This window comes from Acomys russatus, chromosome 6, assembly GCF_903995435.1.
Source record: "Acomys russatus chromosome 6, mAcoRus1.1, whole genome shotgun sequence".
Classification (NCBI taxonomy): domain Eukaryota; kingdom Metazoa; phylum Chordata; class Mammalia; order Rodentia; family Muridae; genus Acomys; species Acomys russatus.
Genome location: NC_067142.1, coordinates 57,073,570 through 57,091,230, shown reverse-complemented (window position 1 = coordinate 57,091,230; position 17,661 = coordinate 57,073,570). Strand labels below are relative to the sequence as shown.

Below are 17,661 nucleotides of genomic sequence, written 5' to 3'. Positions count from 1 at the left end.
CAGTTGAGCAGTGAGTGTTAGGCTTTGCATTTTTAATTATCAATAGCTGTGATTTACTGTTATCTTGTGTTACTAATCTTCATGATATCTTAATATATGGTCACTGACCTTTGGCTAGAATTTGTCTAATAAAAAGGAATTCAATATTGAAACTGAGGAGGTAGTTCTGGTTATTGACAGGTTGTTCTTTGTAATAAGCAAAAGTTACACTTTTTGTAACTTTGCCTAAATAATTTTGATTTTGATTTTTAGAGTAAGATGTTAATACTCTTGCTCTGTTATCCAATACAGCTTCTGTGACATACTCAAATGTCATGTGAAACTGAAAAAATTTTTTCTGCCACTTCATTTATTTTAACAGACTTTGAAAAGGCATGTGTGTTACATTAACAGTTTGTGAAACTTTTTTATTCACACTGAACAATTTATATGATAAAATTATTTTTAGAATTTCACATACGTGCACACTGAATTTATATAATTTCTACCCCTCTTCCTCCCATTCCATCTTGGATGCATGATCTCCTCTGTAATTGTTATTGTTATACACATACGCACACATGTGCTTCACAGTCTTCTGAGTTGTTAGGACATGTACTTATGTTTAGGGATGATCCCTTGATACTGGATAATGTATCACGAGTTTCATTCCTGGAAAATAGTGATTTTTCTCTTTCATAGCAACCACTGACTACCTACTATTCTTCATCTAGGGGTAGGTAGGACCTTGTGAAATTTCTTCCTTCTCTAGTGGCATCTCTAGTGGCGTGGTCATTATGCAAATCTCTTTTTCGGCAACCTTAGTGTTGTGTTTTCATAGATGTAGCATACTTGCCATGCCTAATGGTACTCTGGCTCTTAGAATCTTTCCTCTTTGTTTCTCTTGATGTTCTCTGAGCCTTAGGTCTAGGGCCTGTGTTGTAGATATTCCATTTAGGGGTGTGCACCCTATGGTCATTTATTCTCTGCATCTTGACCAGTTGTGGATCTTTGTAATACTTTCCATGTACTACAAAAAGAAGCCTCTTTGATGAGGATAGAGAGTTACACTTGTCTATCGGTATAACAATAACTGTTTAGAAAATAGTTAAGCTATATTGATTTTAAAAAATGATAGTAGTAATTTTTCCTTTAGTATTTCTGACCTTTCCTCTCATGGGTACCAGACATGAATTATCTCGCATTACATGGGCCTATAGTCCAATTATGCAAGATGCCAGAGGAGAAGAGTAATCCATACTCCTACCCAGATGTTGAACTGACAAACTGTAGAATGACCCACCCTGAAAGATAGCCCCAATGGTGCAATAGTCTCTTTGCACCATTTAACTCTTGAGGGTGTTGAACAATTTTTAAGTAATGACTTTTCTTTCCTATGCATATTTTCTAAGTAGGTAAATTGAGACTTTATACTTATTAAACCTCTTACTGTGGTTTAATATCTTGTCAAAGGGAAAGTCATAAATGACACTATTTGCTACTTTGCTGGTTTTTATGACAGAGTATAATGTAAGGGAATACAGTACGCAGTGTAAGGGAAGAGGACACATTCTGGTTCATAGTTTAGCAGTTTCATAGTAAGGAAGGCATAGGAGAGAGACTACAGGGTGGACATGGCTGTCAGGAGGGATTTCTCAAATCTGGGAAGAGCAGGGTCTGCTGGCACTCTCCCGGCTCCTTCTCCAGTCCTGGTTTCCAGAGCATGTGACATTGTCTTACACATTCAGGGTGGGTGTTTCTCACTTCAGCTTCTCTGGAATTGCCCTTATAGACACATCTAGAAGCTTGTCTCCTAGGTAAGTTCTGTTAATAGATCATAAGATCATAAACACAGTTTAATTTATATTTATATATGGATACTAGTACACAAATAAAATCACACATAACAAAACTTTAGTTTTGTTGAGGGAGTGAGGAGTACAACTAACAGAGACTCAATATTCTGCTAATAGTGAGAATTTTTTTTTAGTCAGGGAAGTTGTAGAGTCAAGAGGAAACAAGTTCTTCTGACCATAACTATTGACAACATAGGAAAAGCCTAACAGCAAAATACCACAAAACCTAGAAAACTCAGTAACTCTATGCTCAATGGAACTGGAACACAGTGTGAAATTCCAGCCTTAGAGATGCTCCATAGTATGTGGATCTTTATAATGAACTACATGCTGATACTGGCTTAAAAAGCCACATTCTATATGGCAATTCAGTATATTTGGAATGTGTATGTGTGTGGAAACCATGGAGGGAAATAGTCCTGAAGGAGTTCATCTGTGTGTGATGAACTGCTACTTTTTCTTCTATTTGCCCTTTCCCCTTGTCTTGCGGATCTTACTTTCTTTGCTTTTCTGTTTCTCCTTCCTTTCCTGTCATCTGCCTCTGGGTTTTTTTTTTTTTTTTTTTTTTTGTTTTTTTTTGTTTGTTTGTTTGTTTGTTTGTTTGTTTTTTGGTCTAGATGATACATAAGCTTAAAGGTTTTGTTATTGTTTTGAGAACATCTTGCTGTGTAGCCTAGGTTTGGCTGTAACTCAGAATCCTTTCCTGAGTACTGGGATTGTAGTTATGCACAAGTATGCCTGGATAAAAGTAGTTTTTGATGTTTCTTTCCTTCGTTTCTCGCTGACAGTTTCCTAGTGCACTTGAATGCTGTTCTTTATATTTTAACTTCATAGTTTTCTGCTACTTTATATGTGGCTAGTCACAGCTTGCTGAAACCGTTAAGCTTCCATGGCTAACTGCCTATTTTTCTGTATTTGTTAGTTAAAGATCCTGATTACTCTAGTTCATCTTTCTGTATGCAAGCACAGCAAACATTCAGCACACAGAAATAGACTGCTTCTGCCGCATAAGAAGCTCATTCCTGTTCTGAATGGGAACTAGTTAGTAAGGGTAGTGGAGAGCTAGAGGAGAGCGTGCGCACACGTGTGTATGTGTGTGTGTGTGTGTGTGTTTCCTTTACAAACTGTCTTCAATTACTTCATCCCTGGAATTCAGGATTCTTGGCCATATGCCATACAATTTGATTGCCATACAGATTGATAGCGATATACTAGAAAAATATAATAAGTGACTGGCACAGTTTTATAGGAATTCAGAGGAATGCCTATGAGGAATGGAAAAAAGTTTAATAAAGAAAAGTTTTCTTTGTCTTGGTCTGGTTCTTTTATCACTGTTCATAATATGAGGACATAAAAAACTGGAAGTTCTGTAGATAGCATTCTTTTGCATTTGCATGTATTCACACACACACCTCTGTGATGTTCTCGAAGGTGCCATTTTGTCTTGCTTTCTCTGCAGCATATGTGCACAACTTGTACATGGTCTTGCTTTCACTGTAGGAGTGAATAGCTGGCCAAGTAAAAACATTAAAATGGAGGAGATAAGGAGAAAAGTAAGTGGGAGGGAAGGCAGGAAGAAGGAAAGAAAGGTTAAGACAGTAGGGTGGGGAAGAAGGAAGTGAGTATGGTGGAAGATGAAAGATGAAAGAGAAATAGAGATAGGTTTATTGATTATAAACAGTCTCCTCAAAGTGACTTACTATTGAATTATAGGTACTAAAGGTATTAGGTTTGAAGACGTTACTGCCAGAAAGTAAAGTAAAAATTTAAGATTATTAAAGCTGGGAGTGGTGGTGCACGCTTTTAATCCCAGCACTTGGGAGGCAAAGGAGTTCAAGGCCAGCCTGGTCTACAAAGTGAAAGGGAGTCCAGGACAGCCAAGCCTACACAGAGAAACTATGTCTCCAGAATAAATAAATACTATTAAAGAGTAGAACATTGGAAGAAAATTACTACTTTTTCCTTCTGTGAATTGCTATTAATCCACTCTGTAAGTAATTGTGTGTGTGTGTGTGTGTGTGTGTGTGTGTGTGTGTGTGTGTATAGTTTTTCTTTTTTCTTTCTTTTTTGATGCTAAGAATTGAACCGAGTGCAGATAATTTTGTATTGTGGTCTTTTATATATAGATATTATGACAGCAAGCAGAAGATCACATATAACATAACTTTACAACTTTATGTTTAGTGATTCAGCATAGATAGGCATGCCTATTTTCATATAAGAAGTACATATCTTTATGCTGAACTTGTGCTTGAGGAGAGCTAGGATACAGCAATACTCAAAGAAATGATTTTATATGGGAAAATTACAGTAAAATATAAGGCTTGAGTGTAGATACACATTTTAACAAATTCAAATGGTTAAGGGTATAGCTTAAGTGTGGTAATTTTCCTTGTGCATAGTATCCATGGTTATGTTTGAACTTTATAGGAATCCATGGGAAAGAGTTACGATGGCAGAGCTTATGTCATCACAGGCATGTGGAACCCTAATGCACCAATATTTCTGGCACTTAATGAAGAAACCCCAAAAGGTGACTTTTCTTAAAATATTTCTTTATTGCTTCAGATTTTTTATTGTGAACACTCTTGTTTTATTATATTTTTTAGGAAGTGTTGATGCTTATTTAAATTGAAGATGGTTTTATTTAGAGTGTTGGTGACTATTTATCAAGTTCTTTCCCTTTTATGCTTTTGTGAAGAAAGCCTTCATTAGTCAAGTCCTGTAAAAGCCATGTGGACTAATTGTGCCACTTTGTGGAAGGCAGTTGACTTTGTGCTCTGTATATGGCTATAAAGTTGGTTTTATTTATTTATAATGATAAAATATGTAAGCAAAAAATTGTAAAATGTTGTGAATCTTGTTTTACCATTTTAACTAAGAATTGTAGATTATTTACATTTTCATTATTTATCCGGTTTAGATTTTAGAACTTTGATCTGCCCTTAAACTCAATTTATATTTTTACTTGATTTATAGTTTTACAGAAAATGCTTTATTGTCATTCTGTTAAATATGTATGTTCAGGATATAATACATTAATTTGTTTCATCTTTAATTTTATTCAGGTTTTTATTTATTTATTTAAAAAATTTTTTTTTAGTTATTTAGTTTATGCACATAGTTGCCTTTTGGCTAGAGACAGGAAGCATTAATGATTTCTATTAGGAGATTAGGCTCTTCCAGTGAAGAATATTAAAAGGATAACTATTCTCTGTTGTTTGTAAAGAGTGGATGTTCAGTAGTTCCATAAAGTACATATATTTGATTACATATTGTGTTGTCTAAAAGTGAGGGTTAAAACATAGCAAAACAGTTTATGTAAAGCTCAGCCTTGGCTGGGAAAGTAGCTCAGCAATTAAAGCATTTCTTGCTAAGCAAAGAAGAGGACAGTCATTCAGATTCTTAGTATCCAATAAGTGTTTGGTGGGCATGGGTAGCCACCATAATTCCAGCCTTGGAAGAAGAACAGGAGATCCCTGCAGGAAACTGGCTAGACTTGGGATGCTGAAGAGCTGGGGCTTAGTCAGAGAGTATGCCTCAAAAAAAAAAAAAAAAGCTGAGTAGTATTCCATAGTGTAAATGGGACTTTAGTGAGAGAAATATAGGAGATGGGGAAGTAGGAGGATCTAGAGGGTCCTAGAAATCTACAAGAATAACACTATGACTGGCGGATCTGGGCCCAGAGGTTTCTGCTCAGACTATGGCACCAAGCAAGGACAATATGTGCAGTGAGCATCAGACCCTTACCCAGATCTAGCCAAGGAACAGGACTTTCTCCACAGTTAAGTGGAGAGCAGGGATTGACTTTCACATGAACTCTGGTGCCCCATATTTGACCACGTCCCCTTGATGGAAAGGCCTGGTGGCACTCAGAGGAAGGCTAGCAGGCTACCAAGAAGAGACTTGATACCCTATGAGCATATAGAAGGGGAGGAGGTCCCCCTCAGTCACAGTCATAGGGGAGGGGAATAGGGTGAAAGTGGGAGGGAGGGATGAATGGGAGGGTAGAAGAGGTGGGATGGATAACAATTGAAATGTAATATGAATGAATTAATAAAAAAATTTTAATGCAAAAAGGGCTCCTTTGTCCTCCATGCTCAAAGCAAATGTGCATACATAACTGAATATACTTATACCCCTATGTAAATATGCACACATATGAACACACATGCTCCCTTCTCCCCGCATGTGAACATGCACACACATATTGAACACACATGCTTCCCAACATGTAAATATGAACACACATACTCCCTCCTGTACATATAAACACAAACACCCATGAACATACATTCTCCCCCACATACAGACATGCACACACATAAACACAATGTCCCTCATATATAAACATGCACACACATGAGCACACATGTTCCACTCCTGCACACATGTAAACAGATGAAAATGCATGCTCTATCCCCCATTTATAAACATGTACGCACTTGAACACATCACACACATACATAAGAAAGCAAGTGCATGTGTAGATGCCAGAACAGGATGTCTGTCACTTTGCTGCCTTGTTCTCTTGAGGCAGGAATTCTTACTGAACGTGGAGCTAGGCTGGCAGACAGCAAGCCCCAGTGATGCTCTTGTCTCTGCCCCACCATAGTATGCTGTAGGTATGCACAATTGTGCCTGGCTTTTTATATCCTTGCAGGAGATTTTACTTCCACCCACGTGTACAATGTGTTGTTACCTATGGAACCAATTCCCCAGCTCAATTTATTTTTTTTTCCAAAGATATATATAGATCATGAACAGTGAAAGTACTGACAATTCTTCAGAGGCGTTTTCCCCTTAGTTCACATCACACGGAGATGTTTATGTCAGCAGTACTCTACTGTACAGCTTTAACGCTAGAGGGCTGAGTTTCTCCTCTAGTTTGAAATGACCACACAGACCTACCAGTTTCTGCCATTTCTGCTTTAGGTTGAAAGAATGCACCTGTAATTTTCTAGTGATGTCTAAGAGACCTGATAATTTTAAAGTAAAAGTTATTTTCAACATTTTATTTATTTATATTTTTGTTGCTGAGAATCCAGCCCAGGGCCTTTCCCAATTTCTCCACAGCATTTCTCATATTAAGGGTCTGATTTAGAGAATGGAAAAACACATGTGTCAGGAGATACAGATACTTGGTTATGATAGAATAATTAGTGCCTGAGGAACATTCCTGGAATACTTGATTACTTATTTAGTCAATGGTTAGGAAGTATTTAAAAAAAAAAAAATATATATATATATATATATAGAGAGAGAGAAGGAAATGTGCTTGTCTAGAACTGTAATTCATGTATAACTTAGTAGAATTTTTTTTAATAATCAAGAAATAATAATACCCAGACATTTTCTGTTGTAGATAAAAGGGTATACATGACTGTGGCAGTGGACATGGTAGTCACTGAGGTGGTGGAGCCAGTCCGCTTTCTCCTGGAGACAGTAGTTCGTGTGTACCCTGCAAATGAAAGGTTTTGGTATTTCAGCAGGAAGACATTTACAGAGACTTTCTTCATGAGGTTGAAACAGGTAGGATGTTTTTTCTTTTGTGCAGTAACATTGTCTTCTGAATAAGTCCCACCCCCCTCCCTCCTTCCCTCCCTCTGTCCCTCCCTCCCTCTTTTTTGATAGAGTCTCATGTATCCCAGGGTGGATTCACACTAAGAGCTAAGAATGATCCCCCACTTGTGTCCATGCCAGCCAAGCCCTCTACCTACCAACTTAGTTATAGCTACCTTTCATTTTTAATGCAAATATACTCCTTTATGTTACAACAAAAAGCAATGAAATCCTTTTAAAAAATCAAGTAGTATTAGAAGCCAGGCAATGGAATGTGTGAAAACTGCACATTTTGGCAATATACAAATTATTGTTTGTCTAAATAAGCCTGCATTGAGGTACCTATGGAGTATGTCATACTTAATAGAAATATTAATAAGTAAAAGACAATGTCTTCTGTTTTTATCTACAACACTAACCCCCCAAACAAAACAAAGAACAACAATAAAAACCAGTATCACCTCCCTAAAATAAAGACACAGAAATATTCTGTGCTTATAAAGTTAAAAAAAAATCAAGTGTATCTAATGGTGATCTCTATTTGCAATATTAATTAATCCACATCAATCTTGTGAGTATGTATGCATGTTAGTCCTGTTTTGTCTGAAATATAATTTTTGTTTTGTAATAAAGGAAGAAGACAACTGAAAAGTAATGTAAATTCTAATAGTGTCAGTTTCTAAAATGTCTATTTTTAGTGTGTAAAATCCTTCATGTGTTTTTGTTATTTCTCCCAATCTCCCAAATTTTATAATATTTTCTGCCTTGTAACTGTAATAGGCACAATGCAACATGACAAGATCTGCAAGTGAGTACAGGAGCTATCTATTCAATTCCATACTGAAAAGAAGTGTCATAGTTCAATGAGGCCTTATATGTTAGGTCCTCTGAACTGGCCTTGGTTAGCTGGTAGTTTTCATCTGGTTTTATTGCTCCATGGAATAGTCTTGAAGTGTATTGTAAAGAACGTTGTATGAGCATCATCCAAAGCTTCAGCCTTCTGAACATCTTTTAATACTTTACGGGATTTCCCTTTTTCTCTCTCATCTGCTTATCCCTCCTGCCTTCTTTTCTTGTAAGCACTGCCAACGGGTTCGGTATTTTCAAAGTTATATAATGGAACTATATAGAAAATGTGTTGTCATACTTCTGTTGACAGTCAGTAATGTGGATTCTGACTCCTGGAGAACTGAGAAAAGTTAGCGTTTATTAGCTCACATAAGAGTCCCGTGTGTCTGTCTCTGCCCACCCTTCCTCCTTCATTCCCTCCTTCCCCTACCATGAATGCTTATATGCACATCAAAGTATTAACTAAATATTTTATAATTAAAAATTACTAATGTTGTGTGTGACTATGATAAGTTCTATTAGAGTTTTGTTAGTAATAACAAGACTTTTATGTAAAGTAAAAAAATTAAATTAGGTCCTTGTTAACATTCAGCTACTCTAAATGTGAAACTGATTTAAATGCATCGTAAATATGAAAAAGTGGTTTCTAACTTTAGTACCATAATCTATATTAAAGAAAACATGGAAAGCTGTGTGTGAACAATAGATTATTGATTAGTCAACAGGTATAGTAAAAACATGATATTAGAATACAGAGAACTTGAATATTTACTAAAATCCACGTGACTAGTCATTGTAAGAGCTGAGATTATTATCTCCACCTCAAGCCAGACTACTCCAAAGAGGCCAGACTGCCCTCTTCCTGTGACTCCAGACACTGAGTGGAGTTTGTACAGATTGGATAGCATTGGTCGAAAGAAGGAATTAAGTGAACATCCAATGTAGTAAAGATTGCCTCTGAAATTCTGGATGTAGGCATTAATACTTTTAAAGGATTCAAAGGAAAATGGCTTAGATCTAGTTTCAGAGTGATTTGGAATTCGATGTTAGAGCTCCTTCTTTTATTCTAAGACTTATTGGATGGTCTCAGAAATAGTTCTGTGCTCAAACAGGTTTACTCCAGACTCCTGGGGGAAAACACCAAGTTATGTCGAGTGTCCTTCCAGAAATTACTTTTTTCGTATTCTCTCAAATATTAAAGTCAGAACTGTTCAGTTTGTGTACCAGCACACTCTGCTGTATACTCTTTCCTGTATGTATAACCTTAGGTAAACTGTCTCTTATTCCTGAAATGAAGACTTTATTATACCATCTCAAAGAGACGTCAGAATGACCACATGCTAATCATGCAAAGTCCTTAGCACAGGAATCATCACCCGATAACTGCTTAGTTGACAGTAGCTATTGTTTTTAACTAACTCCCCATTTTTTCCTATCTAGTCCAGTGGTTCTCAAACTGTGGGATATGACTCCTTGGGGGTTGAACGACCCTTTCACAGAGATCACCTAAGACCATTAGAAAACACAGATATTTACCTTATAACTCATAACAATAGCAAAATTTCAGTTATGAAGTAGCTATGAAAATGATTTCATGGTTGGCCATGATCATCGTAACATGAGGAACTGTGTTAAATGGTCACAGCATTAGGAAGGCTGAGAACCACTGGTCTAGTGTATTATATTTGGGTGGATAGTTTGCTTAATCTTTAAGGAAATATATGTGAATGAATGATTGAATGAACAAATGAACAAATGTGTAACTGACTCCTGAAAAAATCAAGATTTTGAAATTTACTGGGCCATTGAAGGCTGTTTTAGTCAGAGGAAAATCTGGGTAAATTCATAATCTGGTAACCATGCTATGTTACAGGGAATCAGACTGTCTCAGAACATTATTTGGAATAAGATCTTTTATTCCATTCTGGAACTTAGTGCTTCCATTCTTAGGTGGAGAGGAGCCACTGAAGGATCACTTCCAGGTGACTTGGTGACTGTTGATCCCTTCAGTGACTGAGTTTCAGGGAGAAAAATTTTGAGCTGATGCAGGATAGAGTTTTGGACATATGAATTTAATATCTTGTGAGACACCCAGGTGGAGATGTTTAATAAGTGCTGTGTCACCAGCAACAGGGACAGATTCAGTCTGTTCCTCTCCTTTCAACTACTACAGCCTGGAATTCCCTTTTACTTATGCATTTCCATTCTGGCCACACTGGGATTTGTGGCTTTACCACAGAAAGAATTCCAGGTTGAGCCAGTATGAGCAGACTTGAACTGGTTCAGCATAGGGGATACTAGAGAAAGAGGGCATCAGGAACGATCAAGTCATTCTCAGTTGTGGGGTGGCTTTTCCAGTGAGAGGTATAATTGGGGTTCTCCACAGTGGCTGTGTTTAAGATTTCAGTGGCTCTTGCTACATTTCCAAAAGGTGTTATAACTGCCATTTTGCTTTACACACACACACACACACACACACACACACACACACACACACACACACACACGGGCACACGGGCACAATATTTTATGTTTGTTTTTTCTTTCATCTTCCATCACCCCTCTTTCTTTTCCTTTTGTTGTTTAGTTTTAGAAAACACTACCAAGTGACCTACAAGAGAGGCACATTCTCCTATCTAACAAGTAGATTGTTTTAGTATACTAGAAATTTAACAAATGAAATCAATAGGCTTATCCTAAAAGGATATATGACAAAAAGTCTTTTTGAATATAGTGAGGGAAGAATATAAATGATATTTAATGATGGAATTTTGTCTGTCTTATTGCTTGTTCAGTATTTTGTTGGGAGTGCACATACACATGCATGTTCATGTATGTGGAGTGTACATGTGTGTGTATGTTGAGGCCAGAGGTCAGACTCAGGTGTTGTCCTTGTCTGCTTCTACCTCAGTTTTTGACACATAGTTACATGCTGAACTTGGAGCTTGCCAATTCAGTAGACTGGCAGCCAGCATTCTCAGGAAGCCTTCCATCTCCATTTCCACAGCACTAGGATGGGTGCTGGGGGTTGGACGAAGGTCCTTATGAATTCATAGCAGCAATTTACCAACCAAACTCTCTCCCTGTACATTACCCAACATTTGGAAAGCTGTTTTTCATAAAAATAATTCCTCCCTATAAAAATGATTTATACTTTATCTAGTGTTAAAATATATAAAAGTGTTTTTTTTGTTTGTTTGTTTTTGTTTTTTTTTTTTTTAAGGCAAGGTCTAAACGCTCAGGCTGGCCTCCAATTCACTGTGTAGACAAAGATGGCCTTAGTTTTTTTTTTTTTTTTTTTTTTTTTTGGTTTTTCGAGACAGGCTTTCTCTATGTAGCCTTGGCTGTCCTGGACGCACTTTGTAGACCAGGCTGGCCTTGAACTCACAGCGATCTGCCTGCCTCTGCCTCCCGAGTGCTGGGATTAAAGGCGTGCGCCACCACGCCCGGCTGGCCTTAGATTTTTGATCCTTCTGCCTCTATCTTACAAGAACTGGGGTTGCAGGTGTGTGGTATCATACCTGGTTTTATGTGTGATGGAGATTGATCCCAAGACTTTCAACATGGTAAGCAAGCATTGTGAAATGTAGTTAAATTGGTGGAAACAAACTTGTTTTAGGCATGAAAGAATGTAGAGATAGAAACTTGAAAAATGCAACATGTACTTGAGTGGATGCATTGATCTTGTTCCATAGTTAGGCACCTTTGAGAATACAGTGTGTCAGAGAAATGGGACATTTGGGTAAGTAGGTGTGTTTCTGTAAAGTAGGTTAAGTCTTAAAAAGTCATCTGAGTCAGCCTCACTGGACACATCGATGGCTTTGAATTCTCTTATTCTGGGGATTTGTGAGTAACTACAAGGAACAGTCTGAGGTAGTTACACAAAGTAAAACAAAAATAAACAAAAAGCAGAAAAAATAATGTTATAAAAGAAATGCTCATATGTTAATGTTAAAGTAATCTTAATGAATGTTATCTATGATAAAATCATTTAGGAAATAACATTGATAGCAGGATAACATACACATATATATTAAATGCACGTTTCTCCCCATCTGTGCCTCTCTGTCTCTTCCTGTTTTTTGAGAGAGTTTTCACTCTATAGCTCCAGCTGACCTGGAATTCATTTGTAGCCCAGGCTGGCCTCAAACTTAATGGCAGTTTGCCTGCCTTATAGGCATGAGCCACTATTTCTAGCTTTAGATTGGCACTATTGGCATTTCCTAAAATAAAATTAGTAAGGTTCAAATAATCGAAATAATATCTATTAGCATATGTGATGTCATGTTGAACAAATGTTCTGAAAAGCATATTGCTGCTTATTATGGAGATTTTTCCACTCTAATAATAAATGAATTGTGTTTATTTATTAAACATCTGTTCTGAAATGATATTCTGAATTTTATATTTGACTATAAAAAGAATCACCTCTCAGTTGTATGAGTTGTAAGATCTTATGTGTTTTGGATATAAAAGCATTTAGAGCTTATATATATATCAGATGGGCTGCTGCTCAATACGGCCTTTTCCCTCAGTTTCCTTACTTTAAAGTTAGAGTGTGGGCTGACGGTGTTACTGAAGGCGTTTATGACATTGGAATGACTGAACTACAGCGAAGATAGTTCAGTGACTGTCACAGGCAGGTTAACTGAAGGACAGATTACTTTTGGCATATGTGGTATAGTGTTTACAATAATGGTATAGTTTTTAAAATAAACTCCCAAACTGCACTGAATCTTTGTTACATTAATAAGGAAGTATATAATGAAAAGTATATAAAGCTCTGCATATGGTATATGACAAGTGAAAAGTGGTATATGACTGTGGTGTTTTTTGATGTAGGAACCACAGCAGTAAAATTATATAGGTGATAGAAAAAGCTCCTTTGAGGAAATACACACCATTTTCTGTAAGCCTGTAGAAATGGAGAATAGAACCTGTGTTCACGTTTAATGAATTAATTAATTTTTATATTTTATTTTATGTTCATTGGTGTTTTGCCTGCATGTTTGAGGGTGTCAGATTCTCTGGAACTGGAGTTACAGACAGTTGTGAGCTCCCATGTGGGTGCTGGGAATTGAAGCTGTGTCCTCTGGAAAAGCAACCAGTGCTCTTAACCATTAAGCCATCTCGCTAGCCCTGTTGTTTTAACATTTAAGATAACATGTATCTCGGTGGTTTTGTTTAATTTTTAGTGTTTTTAGGATTTTGAGGCAGGCAGCTCTTCCACTGTCTCTGCTGGCCTTAATGCCTCCCTAGTAGTTGTGATTGCAGGTGTATTTTACCTCACTGAGCTGTGTTATTGTGACCAACCAAAGGTGCTTCTTTCTAAAATTAAGAAGACATTTATATTATTTTTTTTTAATTAAAAATTTTATCACTGAAAAAAAGCAGTTTTTTCTCTAGGGATGAGACCCTTTAAGGTTATACAATCTTAAGTGGCCAGCCCTAAACACAGGTATATAGAACAACACTAAAGGTGCTCAGTGCTTGTGTGAATGTGTGTTTGGAGGGAGGAGAGGCAGATGTGGAAGTGATGTTAACACAGCACCTATGTTTGATATTCTAAAGAAAATAAAAACTTAAATTTAGAAATGTTAAAGGAATTAAAAGTTTTATCTTACATGTAACTGTCAACGAGGTCAAGGGCTGTAAGCTTAGATGGCCTGCTCTCTCTGTCTGCAAAGGGAGAGGTATCTTGTTGATTGGCTGGGGTGCCTATCCCAGAAGGCAAGTATCTTTTCAGGGCATGCTGCATGGTCTGTGGAGATTTTGAGCAGTAAGGCTTCATTTCCTTCGACTCTTCTTGAAAAGCAAGTTCTGAATGACAAGAATGTTAGAAGGCCTGGTCTTTCCCTGACAGTTCTTTGTTATTGGAGGAATGTATGTTTGGGTGATTCAAGGGCTTAGCTGATTTCATTGTCACTTTTTAGGCTATAACATGGTAAAGTACATGGAAATACTAATGTCTTGATACTAGGTAAAAGCTAGTCCTATGTTCTTTTGTTTAGTTATGTTTATGAACTATTACTTCTTTATCTGTAGAGTGGAGATGATATCTACCACGTAGTGTTGTTTGGTTACTTACTCATTTACTCATTCAACAAGCACTAAGTGTCTCCTCAGTGACAGTAACTGATATTGGCTTTGTCCTAGGTGTAGGTTTAATGGTAAAATATCATGTATTTTTTGATAGCCCTATCACATTGCTGCTATATTGGCTGAGGGTTCTTTGGCTCAACTTAGTTTAGAAATTATGAAGAGGAAAAGCAGTAGTGCAACTCTGACAGAGGCTCTCAGCAGCTGGTGGGCATTAGCAGTTTTGCTAGCTGCTCTTGGCAGGATCTCCTAGCAAACACTGAGTAGCTGGAGTCAGTGGCTGCAGCAGCTTTTGGTAGTCCTCCACCACTGCGGTGGTAACCATTGCCAGTTCAGGAGCTTCTCCAGCAGCTCTGCTTGAGCACTCCCACGCAGCTCGGATTTTGGTATGTCTCTGCATGCTACGCGTTCTCTGGACCTGTGTCAGGTGAGCTTGAGGTACAAATGATGAATGGTGAGTTGCATGTAGCTTAATAGGAAAAGTGCTTCATAGCGTACAGGAAGCCATGGTTTTGAGCCACAGCATCACATAAACCAAACATGCTGTCATATGCTGTAATCCTAGCACTCAGGATGCAGATGCAAGAGGAAGGATCAGGAGTTCAAGGTCATTCTTGGGTACATAGAAAATTCCAGGACATCCTGGGCTATATGAGACCCTGGCACAAACAAACGAACAAACAAACAGTTGGCAATAAAACCATCCTAGCAAGGCCTTATTAGGGCCTATGCTGAGGCACATGGACAGAGTAGGGGATACATACTCTAGCCTGGCCTGAGAAGGATGTGAAGAGTGCTGCATATAGCTGAAAGGGCGGGGCCGCACACACGTAATCCTCTCACTGGTAACACAGACTTTCTGCACTGCTTGCCAGTCCGCACAGGCATTCTAGGCTTGTCTGTTCTCACTCATTAGTGAGAGAGGTGTTACTCAGGAACTGGAATAGGGACATCAAAAGCAGTGGCAGTATTGGTGGTGGAGGTGGGCGATTTGGAATAGTCACAGTAGTACCTCACTGAATATTCATGTTGTCATAACAGCCATAGCAGTGGGGCAAAGTTTGCTCAGCAACTGTTACAGAGGTTGCATCACTTTTCAGGGTACCCACTGACATAGTAGTGGTGAGTGCAATCCTCTAAACTCAGCTGTTGTAATTCCCAAGGCTTCCTGTGGGACTTTAGTGATGGTGGCAGTAGACTTATATCTGCAGGTGTCATGACAGCAAGAATGGGCCACTGACTTAGCCTCTCATTGAGAGCCCTGTGGCATTTGTGGAGATGCTGCTGCTAGTGTTCTGGCTTCAGATGCCTCTGAGAGACAGTGGGGAAGTGTTAATAATGATCATAGCCCAGTCTGTGTGAGAAGGCCACAGGATGATAGCTTCTCCAGTCTAGCTTACATCTCAGCTTAACCTGGGGGACATGCCAGGCTGTGGTTCAGAGCGTAGACCATCTGTAGACTAGTTATAAGCAAGGGCAACACTTGTCAGGGCAACCATGGTAGCCATCGCTATCTTCGTTGATTCTTTCTGGGAGGCTACAACTAGCCTCTGGTGTTAGAAAATGGTGTGGCCCCAGATCTCGTCTTTACCCTACCCTGCTTTCTCTTATAGGCCGGGTCTGATTTATTGGCTGTACCTTAGGATGATGGCAGCTTCAACGGAGGCAAGGGGCCCAGCAGCCCTCTGATAAGCAGTTGAGCATTTGACGCTTGCTTCTAACAGTCCTTAACCGCTTTGGCTAGTGAGCATGAGCAAATGGAAAAGCATTTTAAAAACAAAGACAGGGAGTGAACAACAGTCTATGAAAATCCGACTGTAAAAAAACTCACTTGATGTGTGTTAGTCCAGAGAATATAGCCCTTGATTCTCCGAAGGAAACACACGTCCACTACAACCTTAGCATTTTTCAGTAAAGCCTCTGGAATTTCCTTCTGTGATAGTAATCTTGACGGTAAGGGTGGTACCATGCTATGGGGTTGGGTCTCATATTGAATTAAAGGGAGAAAAAAAGCATGTGGAACATAAATGTCCACCATTTGCTGTCTGCTGACTGGCTGTGTGTTCCTCACTTTGCAGCCATAGGTCTTCCCTACTAGATGGATTGTGTCCTCAAACTGTGAACTCTCCACACAATGCTTAAGTTGACTTGGTTAAGAGTTTCTTTATAGCCACAGGACATTAACTAATACATAGTCTCTAGTCAGTATCATATAAACAAAAATATCTTATTGGTGTTGGGGGTGGGACTTGAGGATACCCAACTAAAAAGTCTTTTACTTTTCATTTTGTTGGAATAAATCTTTTAAGAACTGCTAGTAACACTCAATGTTCATGCACAACATGATCACAGTGTAAAGTTTGAAATAAAATTGTGGGTTTGTTGTGCCTTAAAAAAAAAAAAAAAAAAAAAAGACCTGTTAGTAAACACATGTGACATAAATTGAGGAGAGAGGACTGTTTGTAAGGGAAAGGATCCAGCAAGAGGATAGAGCACTGCACTGTACGAGGGAGATGAGTTGGACCCAAGTGTGACGGCATGTGTTAAAATGTCATAAGGAAGCACATACTTTCTTTGTGGATTTAAAGTTAATAGAAATCAATTTAAAAATGCATAAAATGCAAATTACCATTAAATACTTTTAAATTTGTACCTTTTAAAATAAATACATCCAATTAGTAAATAACTAAGAGAAACTGATTAATAATGATAATAATTATCCTTTCTGTAGAAAGATGAAAATCAATATTATGGGATACTTATAGCATTGTGGGAAAATAAAATATAGGATGTATTTTTGTCTGTTTTTCTGACTTAGCACTTCTGTTTATACTGTCCTCCCCCTCCTCCCCCAGACAGGGTTTCTCTGTATAACCTTGGTTGTCCTGAACTTGCTTTGTAGGCTAGGCAGGCCTCAAACCCACAGCAATCTGCCTGCCTATGTATATTATCATTCTTGTTTGTCTTGTACAGAGGCAAATAAAACCTGCTTAGAAAGAAATTCTCCTACATGATTATATAGACAATTTTGTTAAAAACAAGAAATCTTATATATCAGAGTTTCTTAACGTTTTCCCACCCAGGATTCCTTTTTGCACGAAAAATTTGTATACTAAACTAGATATACAGATACATAAAATAGCTATATAGATACATAGAAATAAAACATTTACTTATAATGAATCATTCATAAACTTTTATATATCAATTCTTTGTAATATAAACAATTTACATGATAATGAGATACATGTGCTCATTTATTTTTACATAAAGAATAAATTATTGGGTAAATAATTTGATACTTTAGAAAGTGAAG

General features: G+C 37.8%; 1 protein-coding gene across 3 annotated transcripts in view; it reads left to right on the top strand.

The window, feature by feature from the left end:
- The window catches only part of Rabgap1l (RAB GTPase activating protein 1 like), a 583,034-nt gene that overhangs the window by 105,395 nt on the left and 459,978 nt on the right, over positions 1-17,661 (top strand). For all 3 annotated transcript variants that reach the window (XM_051147664.1, XM_051147665.1, XM_051147666.1), the window contains exons 9-10: positions 4,266-4,368; positions 7,201-7,367. In XM_051147664.1, the coding sequence (XP_051003621.1) occupies positions 4,266-4,368; positions 7,201-7,367 (270 nt within the window). The remainder of the gene's footprint in view (positions 1-4,265; positions 4,369-7,200; positions 7,368-17,661) is intronic.